Genomic DNA, 13,236 nt, shown 5'->3' on the forward strand with positions numbered 1-13,236 from the left:
ATGGTGTCCTTTTATTTAATTTTTGTTGGACAGTTTGACTGGTTAGTTGGGAAGTTTTAATCAGTTTATTTTTGTAACAATGTGGTCTTTACCCTTGTGACATCTTACTACATGCGTCGTCTTCTTAAAAATCAAACAAGTTTATTTCGCTTTATTTGCACTCTTCCGTTAAGGTCACACTGCCACTTTAATCAAAGCAAACATTTTCCAGCATTCCATAAATGTCACTGTTTTCTGTAAATTCTCGTACTAATGACCGGTCCAAGTGGCGCGCTCCGCGTGTCAGTGAGACACTGCTTCCATCCTGCATTTCTTCTGAATCATATAGTTTTTTCAATTTAAATTTTGCTCATTCTCTTTGTGAGATTTTTGAGGAGTTGGTTTCGAAGTAGGTTAACACCAGACAATCCACCATAAAGGACCTTCGCAGAGCCAGTGTCAGCTTGTGAATGTGAAACTCTAGCACCTCATAATAGTTTGGAAAAAAGAGGACTGTGAAAACTAAACATATCGGATCTGCTCTTTGCAGCCAAAAGACTGTTCCACGTCATTCTCATCACTATCTTCCTAACTCTTCACATAGGTACTTCATAGAAACAATCTATTGATTCAAGACAACCTATTCTGACCTGAAAAGGGGCAACAAAAAAAAGCAATATTTCCCATACAGTGGTACATCTACTTACGGAATTAATCTGTTCCGGAAGTCGTTTCGGATCTTAAATTTTTCAAAAGTAGAAACGCATTTTATATGTAAATAGCCAAAACTGTTCCAAACCTCCCTACCCCCGACCCCCCGCTGCCAAAAATAAGCATTCAAAGATTACATAATGTAAAGAAAAATTTAAAAAAGATGTTAATTTACCTTAAAAATAAGCATTCAAAGTGCACATAATGTAAAGAATAATAAAAATAATTATGTTCATTTACCTTTGGCATTGAGTAACGATGCAAAGAGAAGGGTGCGTGCCAAGGCATCATGGGGGACAGAGGAGGAGGCCCCCACACAACTTAATTCCACTAAAATTAATAAATTCCACAAACTATGAATTCAAAACCAAAATTAACTTCCAATGTTTCGTGACGTACCAATCCAAGGATATTTGCCTTTAATGGCTTCTAATAACCTCGCGGAAATGTGCAAGGCAAACGTCATCAAAGTGAGCGATACCGCGAGTTTACATATTTTCCGGATGATTCTTTTGAATAAATTTGGAAATGTCATGGAATTTCGTTAATACTTCTTTTATTCTGGCTGACAGCATAGTGGCTGCCTCCTCCTGCCGTCTTCACTATACTGCTCCTGCATTGCCGTGTTGCATCGCCTCCAACTCCTTCAGCTCATCCATCAAAAGATCCCTGTGATGCTCCTGAACATCGAAGGATCCTTGTTGTGCTCCTGAACCAACTTGTTGATCTCCTCAGCTTTTCCCAGTGAAACAATTTCCTCAACTTCCGGTTCAACCTCCACTCAGAGCCTTTCAAAATCCCGTGGATTAACCGTATGAGGCTACATGCACGCATGACTTTTTCATATTCCTCGACGCTTTTGACGATAAAGACTAAATGATAAATCCAATTTGACCTCAGCATAGGGGTTCAGCGCAAGCACAGACTTTGATATGCAGGGTGGTTACTGGGGACATGTCTAAACAGAGGCGGCTGGGGGACGAAGGAACTGGGATTTCCTCAGTCAGCCACTTGGCCAGTTAAGACCACGAGAATAAAAGGGGTGAGGGGCTTACGCAACAGCCAACAGCTTTCTTGTTCACTGGGAATTGGTGGTGGTGGGGTCAGGGGGGCATTTGTGGAGTGAATCGGGCAATCAATTGGGAGTTGTGATAAGTTACACTGAATCTGTGTTCATGAATCACTGCCTTTGCTAATCCAATCAAATATAGTTCACTTGAGTATGTCCCACCCATTTCCTTGGGCTGATATGGTGGTCACCTTCCAATCACTCTGTGCATATCCATGTACATTGTCCAAGCTGATTATATTCACAGGGGTCGCGGGAGTGCTGGAGCTTATCCCAGCTGACATCAGGAGAACTACACTCCGAACTGGTTATTGCATTTAGGACTTAACTTGGAAAACACACAAAAAGCAAACCTGGGGGATTTTCAAAAAATGCTTCTCGGAAGTGGCCCTAACAGATCTCAGTTTTTATATTACATGCTTCATAATGCAACACGCATTTTCAATGAGAGACGGGTATGGACTGCAGGCAGGGCAGTCTAGTACCCGCACTGTTTTACGACGAAGCCATGCTGTTGTAACGTGTGTAAAATGTGATTTGGCGTTGTCTTGTTGAAATAAGCAGGGGTGTAGATGAAAAAAATGTTGTTTGGCATGATATGTTTCTCCATAAACTGTATGTACCCTTTGAGCATGAATGGTGTCTTCACAGATGTGTAAGTTACGAATGCCATTGGATGGGTCTGTTCCTCTTTGATGCCCGTAATTTCCCTGAAGAACTGAAATGAAATGTGGAGTCAATCTCTTATCTTAGATGAGCTTGGGCCCAGGGAAGCTGGTGGCGTTTTTGACTGTTGTTGATAAATGGTTTTTGCTTTCCATAGTAGAGTTTTAAGTTGCACTTATGGATGTGTCTTATGGAATGGATATAATGCATGAAAAGAGGCATGTCCTCTTCACCATAAGGTAACATGACCTCTTCAAGGCTTTTGACACAAACCAATCCATGATCCCCGGTATGCAATAAATAGCCCCAACACCATAGGAGAAACATGCCCATATCATGATGCTTGTACCACCATGCCTCACTGTCTTCAATGTGTACTGTGGCTTGAATTCGGAGTTTGGGGGTTGTTTCACAAACTGGCTACAGCCCCTGGACCCAAACAGAACAATTTTACTGTCATCAGTCCACAAAATGTTGCTCCATTTCTCTTTAGGCCAGTTGATGTGTTCTTTGGCAAATTGCAGCCTCTTCTCCACATGCAGTTTTTTTTTTCAACAGAGGGACTTTGCAGGGGATTCTCGTAAATAGATTAGCTACACACAGACATCTTCTCACTGTCACAATACTTTCAGATAACTCCAGATTATCTTTGAACATCCTGGAGCTGATCATTGGCTGAGCCTTTGCCATTCTGGTTACTCTGCGATCAATTTTGATTGTTGTCTTCCATTTTCTTCCATGTGTCGCTGGTTTTGCTCGTCAATTAAATGCATTAGAGATCATTTTAGCTGAACAGGCTTTATGTTTTTGCACCCCTTTACATGGTTTTGCCTCGTCAATCAAACATTTAATCAAAGTACACTCTTCTGAACAAAGTGTTGAATGACCCATTTTTCTCAGACTTTCAAGGAGAAATGCAAGTTCAACCGGTGTTGAATCCATCCCTAAATAGGCCCACCGGATTCACACCTGTTTTTCAAAAAATTGATGCCCTCATACCTTTTTTATTTATACCAGCCACTACAACCAGAATAAAAGACGTGTTCACGAAATTTCATGATATTTCCCCAATTTATTTAAAAGAATCATCTAGAAATTGTTTTAACTCGTCCAGCTATCACTTACTTCGATGACGTTTGCCTAGCACATTTCCGCATGATTATTAAAAGCCATCAAAGCAAACATCGTTCGATTGGTACTTCATGAAACACTGAAAGTTAATGTTAATGCTTGTTTTGAATTTATAGTTCATGGAGTTTATTAATTTTAGTAGAATTAAGTTGTGTGTGTGTGCCTCCACATCTGAAAATCCTACAATGCATCTTTCCTCACCACGCACTTAACGCCAAAGGCAAGTGAACATATTTTTTAATCATTCTTTACATTATGTACACTTTAGATGCTCATTTTTAAGGTAAATGAACATAATTTTACATTATTTTTTACATTTACACTTTTAATGCTTATTTTTGGCAAGTGGGGTCGGGGGGCTTGGAACGGATCAGGCTATTTTCATGTAAAATGTGTTTCTACTTACAAAAGTTTCCCATTTCGAAACGACCTCCAGGACGGATTAATTTTGTACAGTGAAGAAAAAAAGTATTTGAACACTCTGCTATATTGCACTTAGAAATCATGGAGAGGTCTGAAATTTTCATCGTAGGTGCATGTCCACTGTGAGAGATATAATCTAAAAAGAAAAATCCAGAAATCACAATGTATGATTTTTAACGAATTATTTGTGCGATACAGCTGAATATAAGTATTTGAACACCTGTCTATCAGCTAGAATTCTGACCCTCAAAGTCCCGTTAGTCCACCTTTAAAAGTCCACCTCCATTCCATGTATTATCCTGAATCAGATGCACCCAAGTGTGCACATTCAACACTCCAGAGAAAATGTATAGATTTCTTCATTTGCCATACGGTATTGTGTCAGTACCAGAGGTCTACCACAAAACAATACATATGATTTTTGAATACATTCCTGGAGTAGAGACGATGATGGACAACATCATTGTTTGGGGCTCAACTCGAGAAGAGCACGACACCAGATTGAGAAAAGTGTTGGACAAGACAAGGGAGGTGAATCTGAAGCGCAACAAAGACAAATGTGAGTTTGCAGTGAAATCACTAACCTTTGAGGGAGATGTTGTGAGTGACGAGGGGGTGAAACCCGACCCTAGAAAAACCTCAGCTAATTAACAACATGGAGAGACCACAAGGTCAGACGGTTTCTGGGAATGGTCACCTACCTAGCAAAATTTGTCCCACAACTCTCAACACACTCAGGAGTCTGCTTGAACAAAAGAACGAATAGATCTGGTCTCATGAGCAAGAACAGTGTTTCCGAAAACTGAAAGAGACACTGACAGAGGAACCAGTGTTGAAGTTCTACAATTCACAGAAGAGCACCCGGATTTTGGCAGATGCATCGCAATATGGCTTAGGAGCAGTGCAGCTACAACAACATGAAGAGCAGTGGTTACCTGTTGTCTGCACATCCCGAGCCTTGACAAACCGTTCCGAGTCCAGGTATGCATAAATAGAAAAAGAGTGGTTGGCAAGTTTGTATGCATGTGAGCGTTTCCATCAGTACGTTTATGGTCAGCGGTTGGAAGCTGGAAACTGATCACAAAGCTTTGGTGTCCATCATGAACAAACCATTAAATAACTGTCCTGTAAGGATCCAGTGCATGCATGAGGTAATAAACTGGCCAAGAATAAACCAAGACATTAGCCAGACAACGGCATCATGTGAACTACGCCGTACCTACAGACCTAAACAACAAACGGATCCCCTGATGACTTTTCCAGTGCCCCACCGACCCTACTACAAAGTTGGAACAGATCTGTTCGACTGGGAAGGAAAGTGTTACATATTGGTCACTCACTACTTCTCAAACTTTCCTGTAGTTGGAGTACTACCGTCGACATCGAGCAAAGCAGTTATCAGCTACCTGAAGACTGTTTTTATGTGTGAAGTCTTTTCGGATAATGGGCCTCAATTTTCGAGTTGCAAATTTGCTGCTTTTGCAAATGAATAGGGATTTAAAAACACCACGTCAAGTCCAGCATATGGCAAATCTAACGGTTTGGCAGAAAGCTCTGTGAAGACTGTGAAAAAACTGTTAAAAAAGGCACAGACCAATGATGGCTTCCAGAAGAGTCTACTGATTTACTGGAGTGCACCTTTGCAAAATGGGCTGTCACTAGCACAAATGCTGATGGGTAGGCGCATTCGCTCTAACCTGCCAGTAAATGAAGACCTGCTAACACCCAAAGGTGCATCCAGAATCAGGAAGGCAAAGGAGGACCAAAAGGCGAAACAGAGACAGTGGCATGATCAAACAGCGAAACACCAGTCCATGCTGAAGCCTGGAGATGTTGTGCGTCTCAGACTGTTCCACAGGTACATGGAAGCAAACGGGACATGTGCAGGAGGAAGTTGCTCCTTGTTCCTGCCAAGTCCAGATGGAAAGTGGACCGGCGGTGAGGAGGAACTGGACGGACCTTCAGTGGCAGCAGAGTCAGGAAGACACTGTGGCCCAGCAGGACACAGCTGGATCTACTGAGAAAGCTGGCAGTGGGCCTGACTGTGCTGACAATGGTCTGACGAAAGTGCCTGCATCACCTGCTATTAAGGGACTGTCCAGACTTAAGAGACATGTTCAGCCACCTCAGAGCCTGAACGAGAGCTGTTAATGCCATATATTGAAAAAAAAAAAGTGGATTGTTGACATGTTGATCACATGTTGTCCTGATGCCTTGAGAATTGGTAACTGTACTTTTTCTTTCTCAATGAAATGTTTGTGCAGATTGTTGGTAATTGTTTACAATCAGTTACAATGCTAAGAGTAAAGTTAAAACAGGAACCATATGTTAATTTTATGTTAATTTTCTTTACAGGGGGGAAGATGTGATGTTATAGCTTAGATAGAATAACAACTACATTACCCGGCATGCTCAGTAGCTGGATGTAGAGGATATATAGGATATGGAAGTTGCCCAAGAGGGGTTACACAGTACATGTTCGACAATTGGTGAGTAAAGAGTGAAACCTTGAAATACGTCTTGTCGATTTGTTGTATAAGATAACAAGACAACACACTCAGTTACAGCATTGAAGATGGGTCATGGCTGGGTCTTTCAACATGACAATGACCTGAGGCACACAGCCAAAACAAAGGAGTGGCTCCGTAAGAAGCATATCAATGAAACCTGTGTGATCGACAGAAGATCTGTGTGGAGGAGTGGGCCAAAATCCCTCCTGCAGTGTGTGCAAATAAATCGTTAAAAAAATCATACATTTTGATTTCTGGATTTTTCTTTTTAGATTATCTCTCTCACAGTGGACATGCACCTCCGATGAAAATTTCAGACCCCTCCATGATTTCCAAGTGGGAGAACTTGCAAAATAGCAGGGTCTTCAAATACTTATTTTCTTCACTGTAAATAGAGGTGACACTGTATAATGTATTGATATACTCGTAGCTTGGCAGCATCTGGCTAGATCTAGTCATGTGCAGCAAAACTATTGGCCGAAACTTAGCCACTCATGAAAACCAGAATCACGCGTACTCCCTGAAATTTTTCTCTCAATCAATTGCCTACTCGGTGACAATGTAGTTGCATTTGGTTGCGTACTGCATGACAATGGACCTTTACGACTGGTGATCTTCAGCTCTGACCCCCTCAGCTACAGTTGCCATGCCCCACAATCTTCCAAAATGGCGACTGAACATAATAGGTTTGAACTGGGTTCTTTATCGCGTATTCCATATAATATTGGGGTAGGTTTTTTGCCAAATGTGTCTGATTTGTCCACGAGAGTTCTACAGAGAGGTCTCAACTATTCCACGCAAGGATATGAACACAGAATTAAGATTTTGGACGGAGCAGGACGCAATGTCAGAGTGACAGCGAAACGTTGGCGATCGATGCAAAAAAGTTTGACGCCTCACAAACTTCATATTGAAATCCAACAGGATAAAACAGTGGAATCGCACTGCGCATGTAAAGCAGGGTGAGTACTTTTTACTTGGAAAGATCACAAGTAATTTCATTGTACTCTTTATAAGTGAGTGGGTGTATTCATTTGACTTGGCTTGTAATCGAACCCAGCGCTGTCAAAATCAAACTCAGAGATGGTACTTCTCACTCACTTACCTTTGAACATACATACATACATACAGACAATGCGGCTATCTGATTGGCTGTTATTGTACGAGTGAATGACATGTCGGAAAGGTCCATTCAGTTGTATTCGTCTGCATCATTCCAAGGCCCTCAGCTCTATAAAGCTCATTATTACGATATAATTATAGCTATCCTGACACCCTGAAAAATTTGCTATCACTACCTTGCTGAAAATATTTGGTTTGAATCTTAAGCAGTAGTATCTTACCTCTGGATTGTTGAGAATGGCAACACATTCAGTGAGGCGTCTTGGCTTTAAGGGGAGGCTCGGCTCGATGGTTTCTGATTTGATCTCTTCCTCTCTTACACCAAGGTTGAAGACATTCCTTGAACCAGAATAAGGAACAGGAACAAGCATGGGGCGGATAACCTCATCTAGAGAAGCAACAGAGACTGCAAGTGATTGACCTAACATAACTCCAGGATTGCTACAGTATTTTTTCACATTTAAATTCATCTTGCAAGCCATATTGAACCTTTGAGTGGGACGGTTTAAGCACACTGGTTGTATGTGTGACAAAACAGTGATTTCCAACCTTTATAGAGCTAATGCAATCTTTGCTTCCGGTCTTCAAGCTAGTAACATCTTAAATAGAAGGCTCTGACCAACCCGATCGTAATTCAGTAAACCCTGCTGATTTTGGACCGAATGTTGTAAATACTCGACATGGGACGCTCCTGGCGACGACTTCAGTGGAGTAAAACCACCATCTGTACACCCTTAGTACCCAAATTGGAGCTGTATCGTTTGCGTCGAAGCTGCTCAGCCCAAGTTAGCCTAGCTGAGACCGCTAATAACAAAAGTGTCTGTTTTCTAGTATTTACTGAGGAGGAAAACATCAAACATGAGTATGTACACGTCCTGAAAAACCTTCGTACCGTACACAACGAGGATAAGTACCAAAAAGAAGTTGGGCGAGTGGAAACGCCAACTTAAACTTGCTTATCGGCCTAGTATTCCTTAGCTTAACTTGCTAACAACGAGACACGTTTGTGATTAATTCGTGGATGTTGAAGAAACATCGAATGTGAGTAACTTCATAATTTGTACGACAAGGGCCGTGAGGACTTGGGAAATTTAACAAGTCTTATCTTAGTACATCTTAGTACCCAAATCGGGGCCGTATCATTAGCGTTGAAGCTGCTCGGGCCAAGTTAGCCGAGCGCTAACAACATTACAGAAGTAGAGTATACAACGAGGACCAAACATCAATCGTGGACTGAACCTTCAACTGCTAGAGTTGGGCCATTGTGGTTTGAATCCCCTATATCCACGTATCCTTTAAATCGCCATATTCTTTATATTTTTAACACAGGTAGTGTATGATTTGTGTACCTTATGTGCTGACTGTATTTATTGTAATTGCTTTCATTTGACCTTAACTTTAACATAAATTAGGTAGTATGTGAATTGTGTACCTTATGTACTGACTTTGTTGATTTGATTGCTTCTTCTGTTTGATTATCTGCAGCCAGTTGAACAGGACATAAATGTGCAACCGGTCGGCTGGTCCCAAGCCAGGATAAATGCAGAGGGTTGTGTCAGGAAGGGCATCCAGCGTAAAACTGTGCCAAACATATGTGAGCGTTCATCATACGAATTCCATAACGGCTAGGTCGTAGTGCGGGCTTCTTACGCCCGCACCCGGAAATGTTAATCTACAAGGCGTGGGTAGAAATTCATATAACGTAGGTCGAAGACAAAAAAAGAGGACGAAAGCGCCTTAGTTGGAAGAAGAGGAATGCACAAACCTTATAGCCGTGTGTAAGAACTTTGAATGTTGGGACGATGACAGGAAAAGCTCAGGAGTTAGTTGATATGATGATGAGGAGAAAGGTTGATATATTGTGCATCCAAGATAACAAGTGGAAAGGGAGTAAGGCTAGAAATTTAGATGCAGGGTTTAAATTATTTTATCATGGAGTAGATGGGAAGAGAATTGGAGTAGGGGTTATTTTAAAAGAAGAGCTGGTTAAGAATGTCCTGGAGGTGAAAAGAGTATCAGATCGATTTGCTGAAATTTGAAATTGAGAGTATTGTCTATAATGTGATTACCGGCTATGCCACACAGATAGGATGTGACCTTGAGTTGAAAGAGAAATACTTGAAGGAACCAGACCAATTAGTCCTCAGCATCTTAGAGAGACAGAAAGTTGTGATTGGTGCAGATTTCAATGGACATGTTGGCAAAGGAAATAGGGGCGATGAAGTGATGAGTATGTACGGCATTCAGCAAAGGAACTTTGAGGGGCAGATGGTGGTGGACTTCGCAACAATGATGGAATTGGCTGTGGTGAACACTTATTTCCGGAAGAGACAGGAACATAGAGTGACCTACAAGAGCAGAGGTATAAGCACACGTGGATTATATTTTGTGCAGACGGTGCGATCTGAAGGAGGCTACCGACTGTAAGGTAGTGGTGGGGGAGAGTGTAGCTCAGGAGCACAAGATGGCGGTGTGTATGATGAGTCTGGTAGCGGGTAGAAAGACGAAGAAGACAAAGGTAGAGTAAAGAATGAGGTGGTGGAAGTTGAGAAAGCAAGAATGTCATGTGGCCTTCCGGAAAGAGGTGAGACAGGCTCTAGATGGACAGGAAGAGCTCCAAGAAGACTGGAATACTACTGCCAAGGTATTCAGAGAGGCAGGCAGGAGAGTACTTGGGGTGTCTTCCTGTAGGAAAGGGGAGAAGGAGACTTGGTGGTGGAGCTCCAAAATACAGGAAGTCATCCAAGGAAAGATTAGCAAAGAAGAAGTGGGACATGGAGAGGACTGAGGAGAGGTGTAAGGAATACATTGACATGCGTTGTAGGGAAAAGGTAGAGGTGGCGAAGGCTAAAAAAGAGGCATATGACGACATGTACTCCACGTTGGATACAAGAAGGAGAAAAGGATCTCTACAGGTTGGCCAGACAGAGGGATAGAGAAGGGAAGGATGTGCAGCAAGTAAATGTGATTAAGGATAGCGATGGAAATATATTGATGAGTAGTGTGCTAAGTACATGGAAAGAGTACTTTGAGAAGTTAATGAATGAAGAAAATGGGAGAGAAGGCAGAGTACAAGAGGCAAGCATGATTGACCGGGAAGCGGCATTGATGAGTAAGGGAGAAGTTAGAAAGGCACTTAACAGAATGGAAAAATGGAAAGACAGTTGGTCCCGATGACATACCAGTGGAGCTATGGAAGCAATTTGGTGAGGTGGCTGTGGAGTTTTTGACCAACTTATTCAATTGAATACTAGCGGGAAAAAAGATGCCAGAAGAATGTGGGAAAAGTGTGCTTGTGCCCATTTTTAAGAACAAAGGCGACGTTCAGAACTGTGGAAACTACAGAGGAATAAAGATGATGAGCCACACAATGAAGTTATAGGAAAGAGTTGTGGAGGCTAGACGCAGAACAGAAGTAAGTATCTGCAAGCAACAGTATGGTTTCATGCCAAGAAAGAATCCCACAAATGCATTATTTGCCTTGAGGATGCCGTGGAAAAGTACAGAGAGGGTCAGAAGGAGTTACATTGTGTCTTTGTAGACCTAGAGAAAGCCTATGACAGAGTACCAAGAGAGCAACCATGGTACTGCATGCGCAAGTCTGGTGTGGCTGAGAAATATGTTACAATAGTACAGGACATGTATGAGGGCAGCAGAACAATGGTGAGGTATGCCTTAGGTGTGACGGAGGAATTTAAGGTGGAGGTGGGACTGCATCAGGGTTCCGTGCTGAGCCCCGAACTCTTTGCAGTCGTAATGGATCGGCTGACAGACGAGGTTAGACTGGAATCCCCTTGGACCACGATGTTTGCAGATGATATTGTGAAAGCAGTGAGCAGGCAGAGGAACAATTAGAAAGATGGAGGTACGCACTGGAAAGGAGAGGAATGAAGATTAGCCAAAGTAAAACAGAATATATGTGCGTGAATGAGAGGGGAGGAGGAGGAAGAGTGAAGCTCCAGGGAGAAGAGATAGCGAGGGTGGACGATTTCAAAGACTTGGGTCAACTATACAGAGCAATGGAGAGTGTGGTAAGGTGAAGTGAAGAAACGGGTCCAAGCGTGGTGGAACTCCGAAATCAAGTTGGTGGAAGGTGTCTGGTGTGTTAAGTGACAGAAGAGTATCCGCTAGGATGAAGGGAAAAGTTCATAAAACAGTGGTGAGGCCGGCCATGATGGATGGATTAGAGACTGTGGCTCTGAAGAAACAACAGGAAGCAGAACTGGAGAGAGTAGGAAGAGTAGAAGAAGTAAGTGTGAAGGACCAGGAAGTGCCAATGACTAGTAAGGGGGAAATTAGAAAGGCACTACAAAGGATGAAAAATGGAAAGGCAGTTGGTCCTGATGACATACCTGTGGAGGTACAGAAGCAATTTGGAGAAGTGGGTGTGGAGTTTTTGACCAACTTATTCAACGGAATATTAGCGGCCGAAAAGTTGCCTGAAGAATGGAGGAAAAGTCTGCTAGTTTCCATTTTTAAGAACAAAGGCGATTTGCAGAGCTTTGGGAACTATAAAGGAATAAAGTTGATGAGCGGAATAAAAATGATGAGCTACACAAATGAAGTTTTGGGAAAGAGAAGTGGAGGCTAGACTCAGGACAGAAGTAAGAATCTGAGAGCAACACTATGGTTTCGTACCATAAAAGAATACCACAGATGCATTATTTACTTTGAGGATGTTTGTGGAAAAGTACAGAGAAGGTCAGACAGATCTAAACTGTACCTGTGTGGATCGAGTGAAAGCTTATGACATAATACCAAGAGAGGAACTGTGGTACTGCCTGTGTAAGTCTGGTGTGGTGGAGAAATATGTTAGAATAGTACAGGACATGTTTGACAGCAGCAGAACAATGATGAGGTGATCCGTAGGTGTGATAGGAGAATTTAAGGTGGAGGTGGGGCTGCATGAGGTATCAGCTCTGAGCCCCTTCCTGTGGTAATGGATAGTCAGATAGATGAGGTTAGACTGGAATCCTCTTGGACCACGGTGTTCACAGATCATATTGTGATATGCAGTGAAAGCAGGGAGCAGGTGGAGGAACAATTAGAAAGATGGATGCATGCACTGGAAATGAAGATTAGCTGAAGAAAAACAGAATAATGTGTGTGAATGAGAGAGCTGGAGAGGGAAGAGTGAGGCTCCAGGGAGAAGAGATAGCAAGGGTGGACAACTTTAAATACCTGGGGTCAACAATCCAGAGCAATGGTGAGTGTGGTAAGGAAGTGAAGAAAAAGCAGATTAGAACAGCTGGTGGAAGGTGTCTGGTGTGCTATGTGACAGAGGAGTCTCTGCTAGAATGAAGGGCAAAGTTTATAAAAAAAGTGGTGATGTATGGATTAGAGACGGTGGCACTGAAGAGACAACAGGAACTTGAGCTGGAGGTCGCAGAAATTAAGATATTGAAGTGAAGTTCTCTCTAAAAATGAGCAGGTTGGATAGGGTGAGAAATGAACTCGTTACAGGGACAGCCAAAGTTGGCTGTTTTTGAGATAAGGTTTAGGAGAGTAGACTTCGGTGGTTTCGACATCTCCAGAGGCGAGAGATTGAGTATATTGTTAGAAGGGTGCTGGGGATGGAGCTGCCAGGGAAGAGAGAGAGGGGGAAGACCAAAGTGAAAGTTGATG

At 42.4% G+C, this 13,236-nt stretch overlaps 1 protein-coding gene across 7 annotated transcripts in view; it reads right to left on the bottom strand.

Moving 5' to 3' along the window:
* Window positions 1-13,236, bottom strand: part of LOC133499409 (3-hydroxy-3-methylglutaryl-coenzyme A reductase-like) — a 69,022-nt gene that overhangs the window by 35,504 nt on the left and 20,282 nt on the right. For all 7 annotated transcript variants that reach the window (XM_061817411.1, XM_061817412.1, XM_061817414.1 and 4 more), the window contains exon 11: window positions 7,833-7,999. In XM_061817411.1, coding sequence (XP_061673395.1) covers window positions 7,833-7,999 — 167 coding nt within the window. The remainder of the gene's footprint in view (window positions 1-7,832; window positions 8,000-13,236) is intronic.

The sequence above is a fragment of the Syngnathoides biaculeatus genome, chromosome 4 (assembly GCF_019802595.1).
Source record: "Syngnathoides biaculeatus isolate LvHL_M chromosome 4, ASM1980259v1, whole genome shotgun sequence".
Taxonomy (NCBI): Eukaryota; Metazoa; Chordata; class Actinopteri; order Syngnathiformes; family Syngnathidae; genus Syngnathoides; species Syngnathoides biaculeatus.